The sequence below is a fragment of the Gorilla gorilla genome, chromosome 11 (assembly GCF_029281585.2).
Source record: "Gorilla gorilla gorilla isolate KB3781 chromosome 11, NHGRI_mGorGor1-v2.1_pri, whole genome shotgun sequence".
Classification (NCBI taxonomy): domain Eukaryota; kingdom Metazoa; phylum Chordata; class Mammalia; order Primates; family Hominidae; genus Gorilla; species Gorilla gorilla.
In genome coordinates, this window is record NC_073235.2 from 60659371 (window position 1) to 60684293 (window position 24923).

Genomic DNA, 24923 nt, shown 5'->3' on the forward strand with positions numbered 1-24923 from the left:
GTTATGGGGCACATGACTGTATATAATTTAAAGCTTCAAAGTCTGGCATCTGCATACAGATGCCTTAGTAGCAAGGCCTACTTGCTACTACTGGTCAAATGCCTTAGTAGCAAGACCTGCTATGCTTTTCACCGCCTGAACCTAACGCATGTTTCCAGTCTCCTCTCCCAGCACTTGTCATGTACTCCTTGTCATGTATCTTACACCGAAGACACACTAGGAAAAAGCCTTGCCCCACCCTCTTCCGCTTGGTCAAACCCAGAGGTGAAATAGGTCAACCGAGTATAAGGGTTAGCCCAGCGGCCTGAGACTTTTTAGCTTCTGATTTCAATCCTTTCAAGCCTCAGCTATTCTCCCCACTTCGGCAGCTAGGATCTAGAGACACCTCTTAAACCTTGTAATTAATCCTTCTCCCTATGTATCCTCCCCCACAACCTATTCTTGTTGTTGTTGTTATTATTGTAAATCATCTGGAGTGGATTTTGCTACTGCTTCCAAAAATCTTTGACTAAGATAGGGCTCAGAAGTTTCCTCTCTGACACCTTCTCTGACTTCTCCAGTCAGGGTTAGCCATTCATTCCCTTCTTCTTTCTAGGGCAACCCTTACACATTCATTACAGAGTTGATCCCACCCTGGTGGCATTGTTGCTACACATGCTACTTTCCTTCCCCAGTAGGCTCTTTTGCTCACTTCCTCCAGACAAGATCAGCCTATCTTGCTCTGATGTAGCCCAGGCACCATACACAGAGCCAGAATATAATATATGTTCCATAAATATTGGTTCAATTAATAAATGAATTATGCCTCTTTAGAGTCCCTAGCAAAGTATGCCGCACAAAGTAGAGACATAAGCGGGTGAATGGATGGTTTCCTGGTTTTTAAATAATTAAATAATTATTTAGCTTCTCTCCTTAGATTTGTAAAACTGACAACTACTTTCTCTCTTAATTTCAGTGACTGATATATCATCCATCCACCCATCCATCCATCCATCCATTCATCTGTTTTCCCTCCTACCTTCCATCCCTCAATCCATCCATCTAAAAGATCTTTTAAAATCCTTTCTCAGTTACAGGCACAGATTCTCAGGCACAGATTAAAATGAACCCTAGATTCCTAGAAATGGTTAAATAAGCCCTTAACAACTTTTTCCGTAAAAAATGTTTTATTTTATCATTAGCTCTGATGTATTATCTTCTGTTCATTTTCATTTCTAAAAACTTTCCTCTGCTTTGTCATCAGTATCAGTTGTTTATTAATATAATTTATATTATGAATTTAAATATAATTCTTAATGTAACAGATAAACATTTAAACAACAAAACACAATATTAATACAGAACTCTCAAATAAAATTTTATAAAGCATTTTTTAAAAAATTTAAAAAATAAGCTTCAATGACAGATTTATAACATTTTTAGGTAACCTCTTGTTCTATGGTAACCTATTAACTAGTTTGTAATATTAAGAATTATGTAGTAATTATGTACTATCATTTAGAAGTAAAAATTATGTTAATATGTAAGATATTCAAATGTAAATATTAAAAACTGTTGTAACCCCAAACACACACTTCTACAGTCCTTACCATCATCATGGCTTTTTCATCAGTCATGCTAATTTCCATAATTACCTGCTGTTCATTGTATGTATTCAATGTGAAGAGTGGCTTTTGAAGAATAAATTCTTCTTCAATTTCAATGCCCATTCTAGCTTTCGATGCCATTGTATCTGACATCATTCTAACAGGATCAAATTGAGCAACAACAGCAACCTAAAAATGAGAAAGCATGGCTACTTGGAACAAGGTACAAACTAAATATTTCTGGGCAACATTATTGATGTCTAATGCCCATTAAAGTTAAGAAATTTTATTAAAGGTAAAGCCTGAGAGGAACGGGCAGAAGAAATATTAATTGGTCAGTCCTAGAGATCCACAAAGGAGTTAAAACAAAACAAGACAATACATATAAGACAAAATATTGAAATGCCTTGGCATACAGTTATTTGCTAATGATTGAATAATTATAATTAATTTCAGAAAACAATTTATCTTTCTGATATGAAGTCACAGGAAATCTCATATAGAAAACCTTACATATTCAACCAACTTGAAAGTCACAGAAAGTAAAAAAAAATTCACTTTTTGACCATTAGCAATTTATGTTATGGTAACAACCCCATGAAGTTTTCTAGGAAGTTTAACCTGATTGAACTGGATCTAGAGCATATAATTCATGGGTCAAGTGTGTTGGCATTAGTGAGCAAGGTGGGTGAATTTCCTTTGTACCAGGCAACTAGATTTCCAGGGACTCCTATAAACCATTGTCCTCCTTCTACTGAAAAACTGCAAAGTCATTTTAACCCAAATGCCCTTGTCTTTTATAATTCAAACCTGCATCTTAATGAAAAGAAGTCACTAATTTTGTAAATGATATGCACCATTAGTAACACCTGCCTATTAATTCTGAAAGTCAAGAATTAGCATGAAGAAAATGGCATTCTTAATGCCATTTAAAGACTGTAATAAAATAACTGAGGGTTGAACATGCTTTAATTATTTTAGGTTTGCTAACTAAAATAGCTTACATCACAGTTCTAAATACTGATTATAGATAAGAGATAACAGCTATTTCCTCTTTCAAAGCATTCACAGATGGAAAGAATTCTAATCATATAGACGGTAGTTATCAAAGTTATGTTTTGAACAAGAATGTGTTCAGTAATAGTGACATTAAGTCTTGTACCCAGAAGGCCATGATATATAAGCTGAATAACTAAAATTTTGTAGGATCCAGGATTACCAGGACTTACATTCCTATGCTTTAAATTTATCTTTATAACCTTTTTTATCAAAGAAGATGAGGATATAATAGTTGTATGCATTTATGCCACATCTATATCATCTCATTTAGCTAGACTTCCTTGGTTTGAATCAGTATAACATTTACTAGCTGTGTGACTTTGGAGAAAGCACCTAACCTCCGTGTCTCCTCTGTTTCCTCTCCTATAAAATGGGGATATTAATGTTGCCCACATCATAAAGTTGTTGTAGAAATTAAAGTAATACCTAACAGCATTTAGAAGAGGGCTTTACGCTTAGTAAATAATAAATTTGAACTCACATTATTGCAAACCTATAAGACAGATCCTATTATTTCCATTTTTCAGATGAAGAAATAAAGCTTACGGAGGTTAAGTAAATGACCTGTTCCCAGTGCCGGTAAGTACACAACCAGCTTGTACCAGGTTGGAAGGACACCAGAGGCCAAGTTCTTATCCATGATTCTGTGTTCCCTCCAGCAACACAGGAGGGAAACCAAGTAGTCCTTTCCTATTAGCTGGGAAACGGCGTCAATGAAGATTTTTAGAGATTTTGAGTTGAAACAACCCCTTCAAGTTCAAAACTCTGAAAAACTACAAAGTAAAACTATCACATTTCCTAAGTTCTTAAAGTCTCACCCTTGCCATCTACCATCCATTTGCATCTACTTTTGCTTACTTTCACTAGGCAAAGTGATAGGAGGCTTTTATTTCTCCACAAAATAGATATTTTCTAAAAAACCATTTTTAACACATTTGTTGACTGTGGGATGTTTCCAAAGGGAGGCTCCTATGCCAAAGATTATCTTGCTCGAACTCCACCAGGTTTTTTGAGGACAGTAAAATTCGTAGACTAGATGTAGAGCCCCACTGTTGTAAATGGATACTATCCAGCTAATAAACTCTAGGTGATATGGATATAGTTAATCTTGGGAGAGCTTTTTAAAAGGTGATGATAAAGTTCTTTCAATACACTGAGAAACTGGAAATGGTTCAATATAATCTAATTGCTCCCAGGAATGAACAGCAGTATCCCAATTTGGAAAAGTTAAATTTTATATAGCAGATGTCATGAACTAAGCCCCAGTAAGAATGCTATTAAGAGCACTTAGAAACATTTTTTTTAAAAAAACCACCCATGAAAATTTCCAAATGAAAAACACCTGTTTCCTAAGGGCTTCTAGCCGCCGTGCTCTCTCTTTGTCTTCATGAGCTTCTTGAAGGGCCACTTCCTTTTTCTCCATCAAACGCCTTTCCAATAATTCTTGTCTATATTTAACCCTTTAAAAATAACACAGAAGGAAGTTGTGGAAGCATCATAATAATATTGGAGATTGTACAGAAAACAGCATAGGGGCAGAACACATCTCAGAGGTAACAGCACTGTCACATTTTTTTTTTACTGATTTCTCATGTCTAAATCAATAAAAGACACTCATATAAAACGCAATTTTTTTTTTTTTGAGACGGAGTCTCGGCTTGAGTGCAGAGGCACGATCTTGGCTCACTGCAACCTCTGCCTCCTGGGTCCAAGCAATTCTCCTGTCTCAGCCTCCCGAGTAGCTGGGATTACAGGCACCCGTCACCACGCCCAGCTAATTTTTGTATTTTTAGTAGAGACGGGGTTTCACCATGTTGGCCAGGATGGTCTCAATCTCCTGACCTCGTGATCCGCCTGCCTCGGCCACCCAAAGTGCTGAGATTACACGAATTCATAGTAATTCTAATAACAACCAGAGAAATACAGGAAAGCGTGGGAGTAAAATTCAGTTCATCTCATTCCTCATTGAAATCACTTTATTAACTCTCAAAGTGCGCACTGGCTGCCATGATTCTGGCTAACCTGCCCTGAGAGGTGACTGGCTCACTTTCAAGTGAGCTATTATAGTGGTCTCCCAATGAGAAGTTTTAGCACACCTTGGGTTGTTAGAAAGTTTACATTACTGATTAAATATACAAATTTTTAGAAGGAAAAGTAAAATAAGCTACTATAATAATATGTCTAAATTATTTTACTTACTAGAACTTAAACTTTACATATATTGTCATCTACATTCTCACTTTCTGAGTAGGTGCGTATGTGTGTTAAGCAACTTTTAAAATTGCACTTTGACATCTGTAGATGGCAGCAAAAACATGACTTTCCCTTAGCATTCTATTTCCAACCCCCTTAAAATCATCGGCTATTAAAATATGGCCCACTTAAATACCAGCTTAAAGCCCTGAGCTCCTTGGCCCTCGTCTGCTGCCTTTTTTGGGCAGCTTCCCTTGCCACCTCCTTGCCCAAGCTATTCTTCTACTGAATTATAGAGATGGAATTCATCCTTTCAAAAGAGTAGGCACCTGGGTTCTCAGGGGAGTATTAGCTCTCCACATCTGCCTTCCATCATTGAAAGATTTAGCTTTCTCTGTGGCATCAGTCACAAATGTCCTTTACCCTTAGTGTGCACACCTGCATTTTCCAAGGTGGAGACACCTTCACTAGACCTTTTACATTCTGGATTCTGGTATTTACTGCGTGTTCACCCTGCATCAGGTCTTGTGCTAAGTGCTTTATATGTTTTAGGTCATTTAGACCTCACAACAATCACATGCTGGGTTGCCATTTTTTAATTCCATTTTATGGATATAAAGAAATAGAAGCATAGACACGTGATCTTAAGAGACGTACAAATAAGAGCCACTGAGAATGTGGAGAAAGGTGAGATGACCAATCACTGCACTGTGGGAGGGGCTGGCTAAACTTAGCAAGAGCTTCACGGAGGAGGCAGTATCTGAGCAGGGTCTTGAGGATTAGGATTCCAGGCAGAGACAGCAAATGCAGGGCTGGCATCTGAGAGTGGCCCTCACTTGCCTTGACCTAGTCATGGAGGCCACGAGAGAGGAAGAGCTCAGGGTGGCAAGAACAGAACAAGTGAATGATGAGTGACAGAGAAGCCCAGGCAAGTACTGGTGGCTGAGGCTGCAGCCACAGGGTTCCCTTAGGAAAACATGCTCCTGGGGAGGAATACCCCAGAAACAGGTTGCTCATGAGTCTGTCATGAAAGGAGAGACACAGGAGAGGAAAGGAGGGAGGCATACAGTGGATCCTTGTGGAATACAAAACCCAGAATGAGATTTAGAAGGAAAATCCTAACCTCCTTTGATGGCCATGAGTGTTCTTGCCAAAATCAGGAGTCAATATAGTCAAGACACATAGATTAAAGAGCCCACAGACCAGAATGCTCCCTTTCTCTCACGCCTCCATGTCATGGAAAGCTCTATTTCTCATTCTCTCCACTTTCACTAAGGCATGACATGACACAACCTCCCTAATGAGGTTCTACTCAATTTAAGCACTGAGTACAAGCTAAGTGATCTACTGTGAAGGTTCAACTAAAAAATACCCTGGGATTTGACAATTACCATATGCTAATTCTCAGAACCTTTGGAAAGTTTATCTTCCTTTGGGATATACAGGTTGCTTTGTCTGCAACAAAGTTTTTGTCTGCTTTGTGGAAAAGTAATAGTTGTAACAGTCAGGGGAGCTTGACTAGTGAGGAAGAAATTGCAAATGAGAGAAAGGCATTTGCACTTGTGTGGTAGAGAAGGCTGACTCATCATTTACTTTGAGGCTTATTCATTCATTTAACAGGTATTTGTTGAGCACCTGCCATGCATCAAGGGCTGTGTTAGGCACTGGTGATACAACGTCAACATGGGAGACATGCTCCTGTCCTCAAAGAACTGACAATCCAATGTAGATACAAAGACCCAGGCAATTATGATACAGGGCAGCTTGTGCTCTGATGGGACAATGGGGCAGAGACCATGGGAAAGACAGCTTTGCCAGACTTGGGGCTTTTAGGGCAGTATCTATAATAGGAGGAAGTACTCTGAATTTAAGATCCAAAGAAGGAGCAGGAATGCACCAGGAGGGGAGAGAATAGAAAGAATGATTCAGACAAAAAAGTAGCATTTGAAGGCCCAGAGGTGAGAGTGAGCAGGTATGTCTTAAAAGACATTCAGAATAACCAAAAATGAGCAAAATAAGGTGCAGAGGGCCAAGAACTGAAGCTAGAGAAGCAAGAGGGGCTGGACTGTGGGGGTTTTCAAAGCATGAGAGGTTTTGATCAGGGAGAAATATCTGCTGTGATATGCAGGATGGGTTGTTGGGAGGCAAGACTAGAGATGAGCAATCCAGATGGGAATGGAAGGCCTCCTGATCTAGGATGGGGGAAGAGTACTCATAGGAGGTTGGGAAAAGATAGGGATTTAAAGGACATGTAGAAAATAAAAATCAACAGAAAGTTTTCATTTATTTTATGGGAGAGGGAAAGAGATAGAGGAAATTTTCTCTTACACAGTGAACAGGGGTGTTCCTCCCTAAGACTGGGAACTTACATGAGAAACAGGGAAGTGAAAGAATTAAGTTCAGTTTGAACGCAGACCTGTCTTCGCAAGATCTGGGCTGGAGAAATACATGGGGAGTCTTTACCAGTAGAACGGAATTGAAGCCACAAGGCAGATGCCACCATCTAGAAAAAGAGTGTAGAGTAAGAAGAGAGGTAGGCCTGGGATTGATTCCTGAGGAAACAACACCTAGGAAAGGGAAAGAAGGAGAGGAAACCATTTAGGGAAATGAGGAGGATAAGTGGTCCTAAGATGTTAGGGAAAATGGGGTCAACAACATCAAATGCTACAGAAAGATCAATTCTAGTGCAAAATAATGATTGGGTTAAACAACAGGGAGTCATTGGTGACCTTGGTGAGAACATCCCACAGAGGTGGATGAGGTGAGGTAAGGCAGTAAGAGAGGGCATGGAGACAAACAAGTCCTGCAGCAAAACTGATGCAATGGAGAGGCGAGAGACAAGGCGGAGCTGGAGGGTGCACAGAGCCGACCACAGTCGCATTGGATCCAAAGTGATGATCAAGGTTACTCTGACCGCCTGAAGGATTGGCCATGAAAAAATTTCAGGACTTAGGAGACACACTCAAATTCTTCATTTTTACAGATGCTATGGTTTAAACTCAATAATACTTCACTTAAAAAAGGAGAAACTCTTGGTGCTTCTTTCTTCTACTCTGGATAGAAAATGTTCTTTGCCTAAAGAGAAGTGATGCAGAAAAACTCCTGGGAGGAAGCCAAATACTCACATATTCATGGGGAAAGAAAATAGCAACACAGTAAAGTCAATCATTTGGAAAATTTTCCACATAAATACTTTTAGCCATTTGAGGTAGCAGATTTTCTCCAAATTAAACTGTTGCTATGAAAGTCAATGTCAGGAAGTGGCTAAACTCAATAGTTTTCAAGTTGTGCACTGAATTCCCAAACAGAAACCTTCTTGGGTTCATTTCTCAGTCTATTATATGCTCCCTGAGTCTACAAAGGTTGAAAGTGCTTCAAAAGAGGCATTTTCGACTTCTCTTGGGGGAGGAGAAGCATCATATTGTTCAAAAGCAACAGCTGCTGCAGAATCCCGCACAGCACTAACAATAATCTGGAAAGGATTTTATTTAAGCCTCCAGGCCTGAGTGTAGTTGAAGGGACAGTATGCTTTCATGTAGAAATGGAGAATTTATGTATCATTTATGAGACTTTTTAATGTGTGCACTGCACTCTAAGAAATGAGTATACAAATGCAAATGTTTGGAAACACCTTGATCTGTAGTAACAGCTTCCCTGGGCTTCACTGAAACTTCAGTGAGAACCGGGCAAAATAATAAGTACCAAATCTTGACCTCCCTTTTATCTGGAGTCACAGCTAACTTTCCTCTCAAAAGAAGCTACAGCCACCAAGGGGGAAAAAGACTTTTGACAAATGGTCAATAGTGGCAAGTTTTACAATTTAAAACAAACAAAGAAACAAACAAAAAACTTAAGCAATAAAATGGAGCATAAAGACGTATCTTCATTAGGGTCTCTAACTAGTATGGAACTCCCCCTACCACCTAACATTTCAGGCAAGTAATTTGCCCTACTGAATTAAAGGCAGTTTATAATCAAACTTGCTACTTAGTGTTTAAGTCATGTGGCTTAGTCAATATGGAACAAGAAATCTTTAAACAGGCACGTGCCGGAGGTGCTACTATCAGGTGTTTCAGTGGCAGCATCATGGGGAACCTGTTTCTGCCTGTTGGGAAATTCATTTTTGGCTCAGATTTTACTCAGGAGGTTGTTCTTCCCACTAAGCAGAGGGGACCCCTTCATTAATCACAGGTCACCCCAACAGGGAAGAATGTGCAGATCAAAGCAGGCAGGCCAGGTGCCAACACGTTTCAAGTGGAGGGGAGAAGTCTGCCCAAAGAAAAGAATGGAAATTGCACAGGAAGACATTCACATTGAAAGGCATCACTCCTCTAACCACATGGGCTGGGAGTCTCCACTCAGTGGGGATTCTGGCTAAGGGCATAAGCAGAGACCAATTTCTGCAAACAGGAATGTGAATCCTGACACAAGACACTGACATCCTGGTACAGATTGGCATGAGGCAAGAACAAAGAAAACTCACAGGGTCTCTGCAGAACCAGAAAAGATGAACCATTGCCAGCCCCAAACAGAGACCATTGTTCAGCTCAGAGAGCTTCCTGGTTCCTTTATGAAGCTATTGGAACCCCATCTTTTAATTGATTAATTAGTTAAATTAGTCAACATAGAGTTACTTAAGCACCTACTATGTGTCAAGCACTGTTCTAGGTGCTCAGGTTATAATAGTGGGGGGAAATAAAAGAGGAAAGAAGTCCCTACTCTGTTGAGTTTACATAATTTGTGGTCTGTTATGTATAAGCATGCCTAAATGAACACTGTAGTAAAATCACAAAATTGTTCTTAATAAATTGTTTTTGCATTTATTCATAAACTTCCAAATTACAGAGCCCCTTTTCAGATTGCTACAGAATCATGGTTCTCAATCACTGAAACTTGTAAAATGACTTGCAATGCCAAGGCCTCGCTCCAGAATAATTACATCAGAATCTAGTAGTCAGGCCCAAGTACTGTATTTTGTTGAAAATTCCACTAGATGATTCTAATGAGCAGCCTGGGATGAGAACCAATGCTACATAGCTTAGTCATTCTCAAATGAGCATACATCAAAATCACCTGTGTGGCTGGTTAAACCTCAGACTTCTGGGCCAGCTCCAAAGTTTCTGATTCAGTAGTTGTGAAGTGGAGCCCCCAAATCTGCATTTCTGACAAGTTTCCAGGTGATGCTGATTGTGCTGGTCTGGGGACCACACTTTGAGAACTACAGCATAGATAAATATACAGATTAAAAGGACTTTACCTGACTATTGTTATCAAGACAAAACCAGTTACAAATTACTACCTAGACAGGGCTTATTTCTGTTTGCCTGTGCTAAACATTGCAGTTATATGCCTCAGGACTGTTCCAAACTAGAAATTCTTGCTTGGTATTATTGACATTCCAGAGCAGGACCTTTCAACCCCATTCTTTCCCAGCCCCTATGGCCCTGACACACATGGATGACAGGTTCTCTCAGAGACCAGAGCCTTCTCAGACTTGGATAAGTGCTGGTGATGGGCAGTTGCAATAATGGCTATTACTGAACCTCTTTCTTTCCCTCTGATGGACAAAACACTGGTGTATCCTGATGACAGCTGAAAACCTCAGGCTACTGGCCGATATTTAAAGGGTCTATTCAGTAAAATCGAAGGCGTCTCAGCCTTTAAATAGAGATGTGAACCACCTTCTTTGAGAATCATTTTGGCAGCTCCAAGGGTTGGATATTTTATCACAATGGAAGCAAAAATCCATAAATAAGAGCACATTTTCCTGTTGATTTTAATCAGTTCTAAGCCTGCTGTTTGAGTTCAGGTGAGCTAGAAGTGAGAGACACAAACAAGGACTTCAATCTGGGAGTCCCATGTTGAAAGGAGGACAAGCTGTGAAGAGAGAGACACTGGAAGAATGTTGCAAATATCATATTAGCTCGTTCCCCAAACTAATCCAAAAAACTATTTCTGCCACAACTTATTTATTCTTCTTTTTCTGAACCATTCCTCTTTCTACCTGACCTTCTGTATTCCTTTTATATCTTTACATATCTTCAACATCTTCCTCAACTACTCCTTTCCAATAACATTCCAAATGGGGCTCATTGTTTATAGAGAATTTAAAAATAATAAACGGACAAAAACCTTTTTAAAAAATCACCATGCCCCAATAGTTTAAATAATGTTAGTGATAAAATACTTCCTCCACTGGAACACTCAGCCACACCTGACCCCATTCTCAGTTGCTGCTTTCAATGATTTGCCTTAATTGAAAACCAGTGCTTCCCAGGTGCCACTACTTTTATTGCAACCTCTTAAAATAGAGGGTACCTGCAGAGAGGAGGCTGAGTTTTTCTGGCTCCTCAGTGACAATTCCAGAAAGTTTTACACACTGACTTTGGGATGATACCATCCTGTCTGTCCTATGGTTCTTGACATTAACTACTGACTGGCTGGGTCAGTGTCCAATATTTACTCAACTCTGCCCACACAGTCTCTTGATTTCCAGCACCATTAACTCCATCCCTACTTCAACAAACTTTTCCTTAGACTGAACTTGGAATTGTCATCACCTAGAACTGTTCCCCTGCCAACACCTTGAACTGAGGATTCCTGTTATATGCCTCCAGGTCTGGGGTCATGGCATAGACTTAGAAAGGCTGTATGCTGCACAAGTCTAGGAAGTGTCATTCACATGGATTGCCTGTCACCCTTCTGACACTGTCACCCATTTAACCTTACTCAATCTGTGACTTGAGCTTAGCAAGATTTCCATTGTTCAACAATATTTATTAGCTTAAATTAATAACCAACCACCTTCCACGGTTCTTTTTCCTCTACATATAAATTTATTCAAATCGGGTAGAGGGATGTATCTCTCAACTCTGGCTCCCTTTTCAGATACCGTCTTTTTTCTTTCATTCCTTTTACTGCAAAATTTCTTAACTGAGGAAGCCATACATTCTGTCTCCAGCTCTTCACTTCTCATTTATTAACTTAAATACCATTGAACAATGGAAATCTTGCTAGGTACCAGGTTAGGCCTTCCCTCCTGAAATTTTTTTTCGAGTTTTGCCTTTTCTCCCAGGCTACAAGAACCAGTCAGGCTTTATCTCATTCTCTCCCCAGCTTTGGAGCCCTGGGTCTATCTCTTCAAAGGCATTGTCAACAGCATCCTTTAATTATCTTGCCTTTTCTTTCTCATCTACCCTGCCAATATCCAACTCTAATTCTTTGTTGAAATTATTATATACTAATGAAGTTGAACCTTAACTGGACATTCAACACTGCTCCAGAATTATTTATTCTCTCCCCAGCTGCTTGATGTTCTCCTTGAATTTCTACATCATGGCTAACTCTCCCTCTTAGTGGAGAACCTCACCTGCTCCACTGAAAAGAGCATTCATTTCCTCAATATGCTTTGCCACTTCCAACCTTGTCAAAACTCATCTTCATCCATCCTTTGCTCCTTAAATCTGGGCTCCTAATACTATAAACCTAGTTGCTGCTAGGATCTTGCTCCAGAAGTGAACTTCTTTCTTTCTTAATTCTTCAGTCTCTCTCTCTCTCTAACCAACCACCTTCCATGGTTCTCTTTCCTCTACGTATAAACTTATTCAAATGGGGTGGAGGGATGTATCTCTCAACTCTGGCTCCCTTTTCAGACACCATCTTTTTTTCTTTTATTCTTTTTACTGGAAAATTTCTTAACTGAGGAAGCCATACTTTCTGTCTCCAGCTCTTCACTTCTCATTTAGTCCAAACCATCCTGCAGTCTGGCCTCTGTCCACTCCACTCTATGGAAACTACTTTCCCCAATAACACCAGTGACTCAAAATTGCAAACTCAGAGCCGTCTTTCAGAGCTCAATGTGACCTGTCTGCAATGCCTGGTACTGATGATACCTTCTTCTTGGAATGTGCTTCCTATCTCTTGCACTGCTTTCTCTTCATTCCTTTTACCAGCTTCTCCTTGTCTGTCTACCCAAAGTTCCAACATGAATCCTCTTCTTTTCTCAATTTAAAAACTACTTCTGAGAAATCTGACTTCAACTACAATCAGTGCACAAATATCTGCAGCCTCCACCTCCCTCAAAGTCCCAGATCCTTTGAGCTTTTATTTGTTCTTTATGTAAGTTCAGGATTACCCTCAAACAAATCTCTCAAGTGTAACTATATTACATTGCTGGTTAAATAAAGAACTGCTGCTTTAAGGGCGTCTGAGTTGGGTATAAGTTTGACATCTTCTTGTGCAAAGTTAGGAACGAACCTGATGACACATCTAAATAGAAAGCCAGACGGCCTCCTTACATGCTGTTAGAGATGAGCCACTACGGTACCCTGGGTACCATGGACAGAGCTAAGATCATGTCTGGTCAATTATTTGGGGTCCACTCCAATCCAAAAGCAGACAATCAAGCTCCCAATGTTTAATGTCTTATAAGATGGCTGCAACAATTTTAGCCTGAAATATTTATAGAGAAGTTGGTCATTTCAGCTACTTAAAAACCTAAGGAAAACACTCATAAAATATGAAACTTTGAGCAATAGAACTTCCTGGGGCCAAGAAAATCATGTATACGCTTAAGCAACTGATTGAGGTGACTTCACATTTGGGATTATTAGCTATAAACCACTTTATATAATCTAAAAATAATGATTTTGATATTAGAATAGTTTTTTTAAAATATGTGTCTTCTTTCCAGCAGTAATTAGATACCAGAGCCAACTGCCTATTATGGACACATCTAGATTTTAATCATTAAATCAGTACTGGGGAAACTGGCTAACCATATGCAGAAGAACAAAACTGGACCCCTACCTCTCACCATATATAAAAATTAACTCAAGATGGATTAAAAGCTTAAGAATAAGAAATCAAACTATAAAACTCATAGAAGAAAATCTAGGAAATACTCTTCTATACATTGGCCTAGGCAAAGCATTTATGACTAAGTCTTCTAAAAATGCAACAAAAATAATAATTGACAAGTAGGACCTAATTAAACTAAAGAGCTTCTGTGCAGCAAAAGAAACTCTCAACAGATTGAACAGACAACATACAGAATGGGAGAAAATATTTGCAAACCAAGCATCTGACAAGGGACTAATATCCAGAATCTATAAGGAACTTAAGTCAACAAGAAAAAGAAACAAATAAACCCATTAAAAAGTAGGCAAAGGACATCAACAGACACTTCTCAAAAGAAGACATATAAGTGGCCAACAAACATCATTAATCACCAGAGAGATGCAAAACAAAACCACAATGAGATACCATCTTACACAGGTCAGAATGGCTATAATTAAAAAGTAAAAAACGAAAATAACAGATGTTGACAAGGTTGCAGAGAAAGGGAACACTTATACATTGTTGGTAGGAATGTGTACTCAGTACACAGGTACTGAGTAAAGAGTTAGAAAGAGAGTGAGAGGAATCTGAAGATACCATTTGAGTCACTGAGGCAAGACTCATTCCCTGGATTCTCATTCTTATAAATCAATTCATTCCCTTTTCTGCCTAAGCTAGTTTGAGTTAGGTTTTGTCAGTTGCTTCTGAAGATTCCTGACTAGTAGACATATCTTCTATGTGTAAGGAAATCTGTGTCTTTTTGTCCTCTATAACAAGAGGACATGTATCTAGCTGTTCCAAAGGGTAATCAGTTCTTTTCCCAAACTGATGGTCCACGGAATGTTAATTTCCCACAGGAAGTTAACATGTATGCTATAAAAATGTGTTCAAGTAAGTTTGGGAAATACTAAGATAAACAAAGTAAAATAAATTTATTTATGGCAGGAGCTTTCAGAATATTTATGATAATATGGTGGAGTGCATTATGAATCTCTAAAAGGAGGACTTGGTGTGCTTATTGCTCAGTTATCTGATAACAGAAATCTTTCTCAATAGACCCAGTTTGGGAAATAATATTTACCTTTCCATAAGCAAGCAAGAATGGTCAAGTAAACAAACTGAATGGCATAGACACATAGACACTTCCTGCTTTGTATTATAGTTTCTGTTTTCATGTCTTGTCTACTAGACTGTATACTTCCTGAGTCTAGTGGCTATGACTTAATCTCCTGTGTATCCCCAAGAACTAGCAGAGTGCCTAAAACACAGAAGATATGCACCAATAAATGAAAGAAACATAGAATAAATGATGAGTGAAATTAAAAAGTGATGGAAAGCATTCTATTGAATATCCTAAGCTGTAGGTAAATAACAGGACACAGGAGTTGGCAAAATAAAAATGTAAGAATAAATTAAATATACATTATTCCTTTAAGCCTGTCTAATTAGTCAGTGAGTATGTCTTTGTAAGATATTTAATCATTTGAGAAGCTGGAAGAGAAATTGAATTACTGGAGAACAAATCTAGTGTCAGTTCCTTTTGAGAATAAGGAGCCATGAATGCTAAAAGCCAAACTCAGGCATGACATCCACGACCATGATACAGACATGCTAGGATCATGGTTTTGGAGGGACAGCACAGGCAGAAATAATGTTGGCTTTCAGAAATTATTTATCATGAACTGAAATTTAAAAGGCCACCCAGGCAGATCAGCATTTATTTGCCCAATTGCCTCTAATACATTCATTTATTCAGCACATTTATACAAAGTGCCATATATGTAAATGCATAACAATCATATTTCTGCAAAACAAACCAAAAACCCAGAGCAATTAGAAACACCTATCAAGTAGACAAAGGCAGAGCTTACATCTGGATTTTGAATACTTAGAGGCACCTGTCACTTGCCATCATATGAACTCACTAACAAAAGACATCTGCCATTTGATACTAATTGGGTAATTTGCACAGTGACTCTTGAACTCACAAATGGTTTATGGTAGATATAGTTTAACTCCACAATTAATATGTATTGCATTTAAAAAATCTTCACGAGGCCATATAATCATTTTAACAGTTGTGTAAGAAGGGAACTTTTGTTGAGGGTTTACCTCATAACATTGGAACCTTTCTTTAAATTCTTATGCTAATTTTGTTTGTAAAGAAAAATAATGCTTTTAAAAGTAAGAAAATGATAAGCATGGGTGATTAGTTTTATTGGAGAGGTTTTTTTCAGTTGAAAAATTCTCATAAGACACATAATTTCTGATGCCCAAGATTTTCATAAATGTGTTTTCAGAATCACAAATACTAAAAGAGGCATTGCTTTAGTATTGAGCTTTAAAAAGACATGCTAATAAAATATACCACCGTGTTATCAAGTCATAATATTTCGGTCTAGTTCTATCTATTTTTAACTTCAGCTACTTATTGTGAGAACTGATTTTAATTGGTCCTCGTTTTTCTGGAGATAGACATCTGTATGATTATGATGATGGGACTGGGTTCCCTTCTTTAGCAGCACTGCTGAACCGAGAGGGCACTGAGACCAAAAAAGAAACCACAGTCTTCTCCCTCAAACAAATGATTTAAGTAAATAAGATTAATAAAACATGGCTTCTCTAATGCTGTTTGAAAAATCCCCATTACATTCTCTTTCTTCCTTCCCAGATCTCTCAGAACTTCTGTAGAAAGCAAACATCAAAAGGACCAAAGGTTTTTGTAGTGATTCAGCCGCCCACAGCAAAGAAGTAAACCTTGATTTTCCTTCAGCCTAGGAAAGATCAGCGAAGAGGCTTCACAAACAGCCTCTTTAACATTTGAGGTTAAAAAAGAAAGTCAGTGGAGCAGAACAGTTATTTTCACAAACGCCTTCGGGGTTTTTCCTTCTACTTTTTAAGTAACCCTTCTAATCCCCCCAGTAAAATATTTTCATTAGCTAAACTTTTTGGCTAGGCATTTTAAACATGCTTTAAAAAAACAAATGATAAAATATATTTATGTATTGGGTGTGACTTTTTCTAGTGCTTTTTTCCTTTGGCTTTCTCAAATGCTGATTTCCTCTGGCTATAGAGTTTCAACTAGCTTCTTTGGTGACTCTGCCAAGTCACACCTACCTTAGCAGTTTCCGTTTTGTCTCAGAATTCAGCTTTTGGAATTGAGCTCCGGAATCACTGTTCCTTTTTTTTCTTTGGAGACAGACAACTCTACAAAGCAGTTCACCCTAGAGTTCTGCCAAGTGAACCCTGGTGTTTGGATTTCAGGAGGAGAGCCCATCCCCAGTGCCTACTTGGGGACTCTGTTACCTACCCTGTAGTTTTTTCAGGTGAGATGCCAAAGGTTATGTTCAAGAAAGGCAAAGAGAGAGAGATGTGTTGCTTTCATCAACACTCAGACAATAAAGTCAAAGATAGTAAAATTAATTAAATTAACAGGGAACCAACTTTACTGGAGAAGATAAAGCAATAAACTGGACAGAGATTCAGATGAACTTACAAATAATATGTAGTTCACTGATAGCCCCCTCTTTTAAAGGAAACATGTATATATCTTCTCGCCAGCTTTATTCAAGTATGGACAGAAATAAACCTCAAGAAACCCTGTCTTTTCCTTTCCTACATTAAGCTAGAGATGTCCATATGGGTCTCTCTTTGGATATCTCTCTCAAAGGAAACAGAGAAATTGCTAGAGGAGGGTCGTGGGCCAGAGAATAAAACAGGCTTCCAACAACTCACGATTTGTAAACTTTAGTCGGATGTCTGGATTATAATTAAATCTAAAACTTGGAAAGCAGCTGGGGAAGGGTAGACAAGCTGAATGAGAAGTAGGACAGGGTTTACTAAGCAAATCATGGTGTAGGAAAAACAGATAGCTAACTTTTATGAAATTTTATTTTAATAAAGTTTACAATGGCCAAGCGTTGGCCATCTAGACACAGCTAACAAAGGACACCAAGAGGTGGTTGTGTCTCTTTGTTCACATTCTACACAGAAAGTAAAGCAGCAGCAGGAGAGGCTCCTTAGGAAAAGAGCTCTCTCCCTTCATGAGAACTTCACAGTAATAGAGGTCAGGAAATAAACAGACCTGGCTCTCTCATGGGGCCTAACCATGACCCCAAACAGTAAACCCAAGGGAAAATTCCACTTAGTCCAAGTTAAGCTGACAAAGTGGTATCAATATTCCCCATTAAGGATAGGTTTATTTTCTCTGACCTAAGCTGCTTGGCAATCCCATGGTCTAAATAGAAAAAAAAAAGGCTATTTTATTTTCTCTAAAAGCAATAAGCTTATGTCCAAAAGATTATAATTTCTTAGAGATATTGTCAACCCTGTCAATATATGAAAGGCAACTCACATTTTCTCTCCAAGTGACTCAAATTTTAATCTTTATTATCCTTTCCCAGATGTCACAACTCCTCTCTGCCAGATTCCCCATTATTTCAAGAGACAAGAATATTCCTTAAGGCCTCCTTTTGAATATACATCTTTCTGATATCATGTCTCTGGTTTCCCTGAAGACTAACACATCAACAAATCTATCCTGTGCCTGGATTCTAGGCTTTGAAAATAATTGTATCAGTTTAGCCAGGCACAATCAACATTTCTATCTTATGTGCATTCTTCAATTCCAGCAGAATGTCTTGTTTGCACTGCCCCAATTCTATGCATAAAAGTGTTGATGCAGAAATTGGCATAATTGTGAACAGAGACAAACCTTTCTGCAAATAAGACAACTGTCACTCATGGACCACAGGAAGACTCTATTCTGAGACTGGTCCAACATAACATCAGCTATGGAAGTCCTAGGAGGGTATGGCTTGTGGAGTAATACCCTGATTAGTGTGCACCAAAAGCTCACAGTATTTTTTTTTTAAGCATCAAAAAGCCTTGCTCCTCTAGAAACGTTTAGCGCATTCAAGCCCACACACACTCAGATAGTAATGATAATCCTTTCTTTGTTTGTGGGATTTGGAAGAGCTACAAAGAATAAAAAAAGCCACAATATTTTGACAAAGTGATGCATTCTTCTCTAGGTATAGTTGATGGAAACTTTTGAACTTTCCCTGTTCAATTGATAAAACATTATAAATGCAAGAACATTGGAGTATATAAGGCTTTATAGGAATACAACAGATAAAGACACACACTTATTAGGTGTATATGAAGTACCTTATATTTTTAAAATAATCCATTTGCATAAAAATTTACAATTTTACATAAGGTATATCTCCTAATGCTATCCCTCCCACCACCCCACAACAGGCCCCAGTGTGTGATGTTCCCCCTTCTGTGTCCTAATGTGAATGATGAGTTAATGGGTGCAGCACATCAACATGGCACATGTATACATATGTAACTAACCTGCACGTTGTGCACATGTACCCTAGAACTTAAAGTATAATAAAAAAAATAAAAAAATTTAAAAAAATTTACAGTTTAAAGGGTATTCTCTGATACATTATCAAGACATTTAGTATAAAAATAAGTTATTACTCAACTAATATTTAAACAGCATCATTCACTTTCTCCATTTCTGATTAAATGAGGAAGGGTGTTGGCAATTTTTAAAAAATTTAATAAAAATTTCTACCCTCCTGTTTCCAAGCAAGATTTGAACTGATATTTAGTATTAAACACAGGTAAAACAACAACATTAAAAATCAAAGACAAGACAAAACCAAGTAAAAGGAGTAGATATTTCCAAGCAATTGTAACAAGTTAATTGTCACAGTTGGGCCATGAATTTGCCTTTCACAGGCGTCAGCATTTGCTCACCAGATGGAACTACTGAAACTCTGTGCCTCTTTAACAGGGTGTTTCTAGACCTGTCTCACCAGCAGGGGCCCTGGATTAATTATACTGTTGTGTTTCTCAGAAAGCGGTGAGTACACCAACTGCACTGGAGTCAAGGATGCCTATTTTTAAAATGAGGATTCCTGGGCCTGCCCTAGGCTCTCTGGAGGTAGGGTTCTGGAATTTGCATTTTCATATTACCCATCAGGTGACATTTTTGCTCTCTAAAGTTTGGAAACCACTACCTTCCTGGGAATGGTGTCCATTGCATGGGAACTATAGAAAACCCAGCAACAACGAGATAGAAAATTGTTATAGTGACCAGCCCCTTGGATATTGCTTTATGCTTTGTTATTTCTGCCCTGTGCAGGTAATATATTGAAATGCCTGGTCCACAGTTCACTTGATTTTTTATTTTGAATGGTCCCATGTGCTTGAACTCCTCTGACTATTATGTTATTCTCTCTCCAGCATCCCATCCCCCATCTGCTCATCCACACTTTTTTGGTTCCTGCCACAAGCCCCTGATAATTGTGCATGTCCCATAACCTGCTGGTTACTCCTGAGCTCACTTTGATAGTTCTGCATGTGCTACAGTCTCTGCTTGTCTTGCTGGGATCAATTCACTCCATGCTGGTCCTGGGTCCATCTGAGACCCTCCCTACCCCAGCTTCTAGTCATCAATGCCTACATATGGACCTACATTGGAGAAATTATCTGTTCTTTGTTCCTGAAAGATATTTCCAGTCCATTGGCTTTATTGGCTTATTCTCTGTATTTGAGGTATGTATCTTATGCTTTTCCCACTTTCTACACACTCTCAGACACAGTTAATTGCCCCTGCTCTTTTCCATTTTCCCCCATATATTCATTGGCTTATATTATTGTCTTATGATGTGCCTCTTACATTTGACAATTTCACATGAAGGCATATCCAACATCTGGCCTTTAAGTTTATGGTCCAAATTTCTACACTAAACTTATGAATCCTTCAGTCATATACTTGGGAATTCATCATCGTTTAACATTCATTTACCCCCAAGTAATTTTGTTTGTTCTTGTTCCCTGTGAAGTTTTGCGTTTTTGCTAAAAATTTACGATAATACTCCCCGCTCCTTCTCTGTGGAATTATTAAGGCTCCTGTCAAAAATATTTTCTCCATTTTTGAGAGGTACCCATTGTCCCTAGCTCAGAGCCTCCCTTTTTGGTCACAGACCACTCAGGAAATCATTTTTAAAAGAGCATGGACAGCACATTCTGGCAGTTTTCTATGGTTATGCTGCTTCCAAAGCAATCTGCATGAGTCTTCAGCAACCTGCAAGAAGACAAGATAGAAATATCACCTCCACACTCAGCTCCTTTAGTCTTCTACTCAAGACTTCGAAGTGTTCAGGATGCCTCCCACTGTTCTTCAAATTGATCATACAAGCCAGGACAAGTGCAGAGTGTCCAGTGGGCGCAGGAGGCTTAGGATCTCACTTCTGAATTTTGGAAAAGTTTATCAGGGGAGGCAGCACAGCAGATATAGCACATCAGGTCTGTAACACAGGCAATTCCATAGCAATCCAAAGGGAATCACAATTAGCTCCTCATGGGACTTACTCACATGATTTCTTCCATCAGCTGGGGTGCCTGTAAACCCCAGTCATATGCCAGAGCCGCTTCATACTAGCTGGATGGACTGAGCCAATTGTTACATTTTGGGACCTTTGCAAACTAGTCTTTAAACACAGGCATTATTAAATTATGTAAATTTACACAAAATCAATTATATTAAAAACAAAGGTAACAAATACTAAAAACTCACCACTTTTTAATTATTTTACTGTGTTTTACTATTATCTATGCTCTTGAGATAATTTATATCTACTAAATCTGTATGGCAGAAATAATATATGAGAGTATGCCACTGCACATCTCTTCCCATCTCTGTGTTCAGTAACATCAAGTTGGTAATTTGAAATAGGCTACGGTGGGATATTTACACCACAGAAATCAGCACATGCTGCAAATCAGGATTTAACCAACCCTCTCCTCCCACCCCCAGCCAGTTGTTAAATATGTCCAGTGCATTATTTGTTGTGAATCCAGCCCATTTAGTTTTAAGATGGAAAGTACAAAAGTACACCATGGTTATGGGTCAAATTTCCCATCTTTACTTAAAACTTTCTCACTGCCCCCAATCTGCTTTCCTTTCGATATGGTCCAACATGTCTCAAGCCAAGGCCTGTGGAAGCACAACCTATATCAAATAACTTACCTGAATAACGTTCATACTGGCCCTCCTTTTTAAAATCTTCAGAAATTCTTTCATATAAATTTTACGTCTACTTTTTCTCTGCTCAAAATCCCTGCTCTTTTACCTACATTGTCTCCTATACCCTACTCTGCACTTGTGTGTCTATGTGTTTACATCTATGTGTTTGTGTTTATGTGTTCATATCTGTATGTACTAGATAGTAGCTGGGCAGTTACTTCTGATTGACTAACTTTAAATTAAAATATCTGTAATTTAAGCCCACCTTAGTATCTACTAAAACACTGGAAGGTGAGATCATTAACTGTCTTAGAATCAATACTTGAGTCCTTAAGAGGAAATTCAGGAGGTTAGCAAACATTATTAAAAGATCAGAAAATGGATTCAGGAAAATCTAAAGAAAGTAAGACTCTTTATGTGGCAATGATAAGGCTAATGGGGAACTGAAAGTGATCATGGAGAATGATTGGGAATTTTATACAGAGAAGTCTTTGTTCTCTGTTTCCACTCGCGATAAGTCAGGACAGATTCAACTTACAGCACTTCATCGAAAGAACCGTAGAAGAATTCAATAAGAGAAAATTATCTGAAGGTTTTATTTCTCCTAAAGTTGTTTTTAATCAACATTTTAATCAATGATCCCACAGAAGCTGAATTTGAAGGTAGAGAGTCTAATTACGAAAAAGTCACTCAAAAATATAGTCAATGGAAGATGGGATGTCTGAGTTGTCCCCACAAACAGATATGGACTCTGGCTTTCTAATATCCTACAAAGTTCTAAGCTTAATTGAAGATCTTATTTACTAAGGTTACCCCAAGTAAAGTATGTGTATGGTTAAGGGATAAAGATATAAATACCTAAGACACATGATACCAAATCTGACCAAAGAAACATCCTGTCTAAAACCCCGTTTCTGATAAAGTCACTGAAGTTATTTTGCTGGAGAACATAAGAGAGCCTCTAATAAACAACTTCCCCTAATACTTCATGAGGTCCTTGTGTTTGTCTAATCTCATTTTGAACCAATTTATGTATTAACCTGCTATGCATAATTTATGTGCAACCTCCTGGTAATTACTTCCCTATTTTTTTATTGCCACTCTAATGATAGATACAGTTTCTATACAAGTTTCTTCCAGTATCCTGGAATTTGCTAAATCTCTGGGTATATATTATAATATTTTTGGAATAGAAAAGGTAAAAACCACTAAATGCATTCATTAACTGGTTAATGCAATTAATTCTAATGAATTAATCAATTAATTCAAAAAGTGAGAATTAACCCTATTCAAGCTCTACAATATTTAAGGCTTCCAGGGACTTTTGTAATTTGGTCTCTACTTATCTATTTAATCTTTTCTCTCACCACAACCTTTGCCCAACCTACTCCAAACACTTCAACTATAGTAAATTACTAAATTACTTTCAGTTCCTCATGGAGATTTGGCAGGAGGACATTTCCTGTTTCTGGAAGGCCTTTCCTTCTACTAAGAAAACACCTGACTCATCCCTGGCACTCCCTACCTGGTTTAAGTGCTACTTCCATGTGTGTCCGTAGCACTTTGTGCTTCCCTTCCCCAGGATATCTGAATATCTCACTTGGCCTTCAGGTTCTTGAAAACAGGGACAGTGTCATTTTTGTCCATCATTGTATCCCAAGGTAGTAGACACTCAATAATAATTATTAAATGTGTAAACCAAATAAGTTGGTGGATTTTAAATAATAGTATCACTGTGTTCTCAGACTAGAGGCCAGTGTATCAAATCTGCACCTTTGAAGTTGAAGTTGAAGAATGGCCCAACTTCATGGCCATTATATTCATTTTCTGAATCATGCCAGGAATCATGAAGTTTCCCAAATGCAAATTCATGATGATTTTACACACACGTCATTTCATGCCTTTGTTTTCTTTCCTAATGATGCCTGGGATTTCATTGGACTTTTTGGCTGATATCTTCAGAGAATACTTGAAATGGCTTCAAGGTCTTTTTTTTTCCAGGTCAGAAATAATTATTTGGAATTATCATCCTATAAGCACAGTTTGTAGGATAGAAAAATCAGAAACAGTGAACTGAGTTTAAATTTATCTTGTTAGATTCTGTATGTTACCAGCAGCACAAATTTTATCTCTTTGTTAAACAGAGCTGAAAAGCTATTGTAAAGTTCAAGAACATCTCCCCTAAGGAACAAAAGCAGAAGACTTCTGTTATGATGAGGGAAATCAAACAAACCTTGATTCTGAAACAGCTTTGTTCTCAGAAAGATGACTTTTTAAGGGAGGAGACCAAAACAAGAGTGAAAAACCAGAGGCAGGGACCTTGGGACCAGTAAAGATTAGTTAAGCATAAAGGGATCTGCTTGAAAGGTATGCATAGGCTCGATAGGGAGAACAGAAGAGTATCATGGCAGCAACGTATGAATTAAGAAAACATGTCTTGGTTTATAAGAGATTTTACTTGGTTTTATTCATCTGCTCTAAGGTGTATGATACTTTAAGCTTGGAAAGTAATTTTCTTATAGTTTTAATGAAGACATTTTGATATTGCTTTTTTTTAAATTTTAATTTTTATTTATATATTTTTTTGAGACAAAGTCTCATTCTGTTGCCCAGGCTGGAGGGTAGTGGCACCATCTCGGCTCACTGCAACCTCCGCCTCCCAGGTTCAAGTGATTCTCCTGCCTCGGCCTCCCAACTAGCTGGGATTATAGGCATCCGCCACCACCCCTGGCTAATTTTAGTATTTTCAGTAGAGACAGGGTTTCACCATGTTGGCCAGGCTGGTCTCAAACTCCTGATATCAGATGATCCACCCACCTTGGCCTCCCAAAGTGCTGGGATTACAAGTGTGAGCCACCACGTCCGGCCTTTGATATTAATTTAAAACCAGTTTTCAGCTTATAAGTTATTTAAATTATTTTTCTATAACAGACTTTAGGTGCTTCTAGATGATAGATTCTAAAATAAAACTCCATTTTATTTTAACTTGGAGTCATTTTAACTCCAAGTCCTGTCTCAGGAAATTATAGGTGAATAATGAAGGTCACTTTATGACAGTTATTACTAAAAATATAGTTATCTGATTAGATCATTATTGGGAACAAGCAAATGTTTCTTTTTCTTTGAAAATAAAAAGGGTCAAATGATATAAATCATCCACTTGTGTCTCATGATAATTAAAGATTGGTGCTTAAAGC

The 24923-nt window shown here is 38.3% G+C and overlaps 1 protein-coding gene and 1 long non-coding RNA gene across 7 annotated transcripts in view; one reads left to right on the forward strand and one right to left on the reverse strand.

The window, feature by feature from the left end:
* CCDC148 (coiled-coil domain containing 148) overlaps positions 1 to 24923 on the reverse strand; it is a 291643-nt gene that overhangs the window by 9379 nt on the left and 257341 nt on the right. For all 6 annotated transcript variants that reach the window (XM_055380204.2, XM_055380203.2, XM_031008918.3 and 3 more), the window contains 2 exons: positions 3988 to 4105; positions 1635 to 1775 (listed from right to left, as the gene is read on the reverse strand). In XM_055380204.2, coding sequence (XP_055236179.1) covers positions 1635 to 1775; positions 3988 to 4105 — 259 coding nt within the window. The remainder of the gene's footprint in view (positions 1 to 1634; positions 1776 to 3987; positions 4106 to 24923) is intronic.
* The window catches only part of LOC109025879 (uncharacterized), a 70143-nt gene that overhangs the window by 8259 nt on the left and 36961 nt on the right, over positions 1 to 24923 (forward strand). The window contains exons 2-3 of the long non-coding RNA XR_002004829.2: positions 1715 to 1809; positions 3173 to 3224. This is a non-coding gene — a long non-coding RNA (uncharacterized lncRNA). The remainder of the gene's footprint in view (positions 1 to 1714; positions 1810 to 3172; positions 3225 to 24923) is intronic.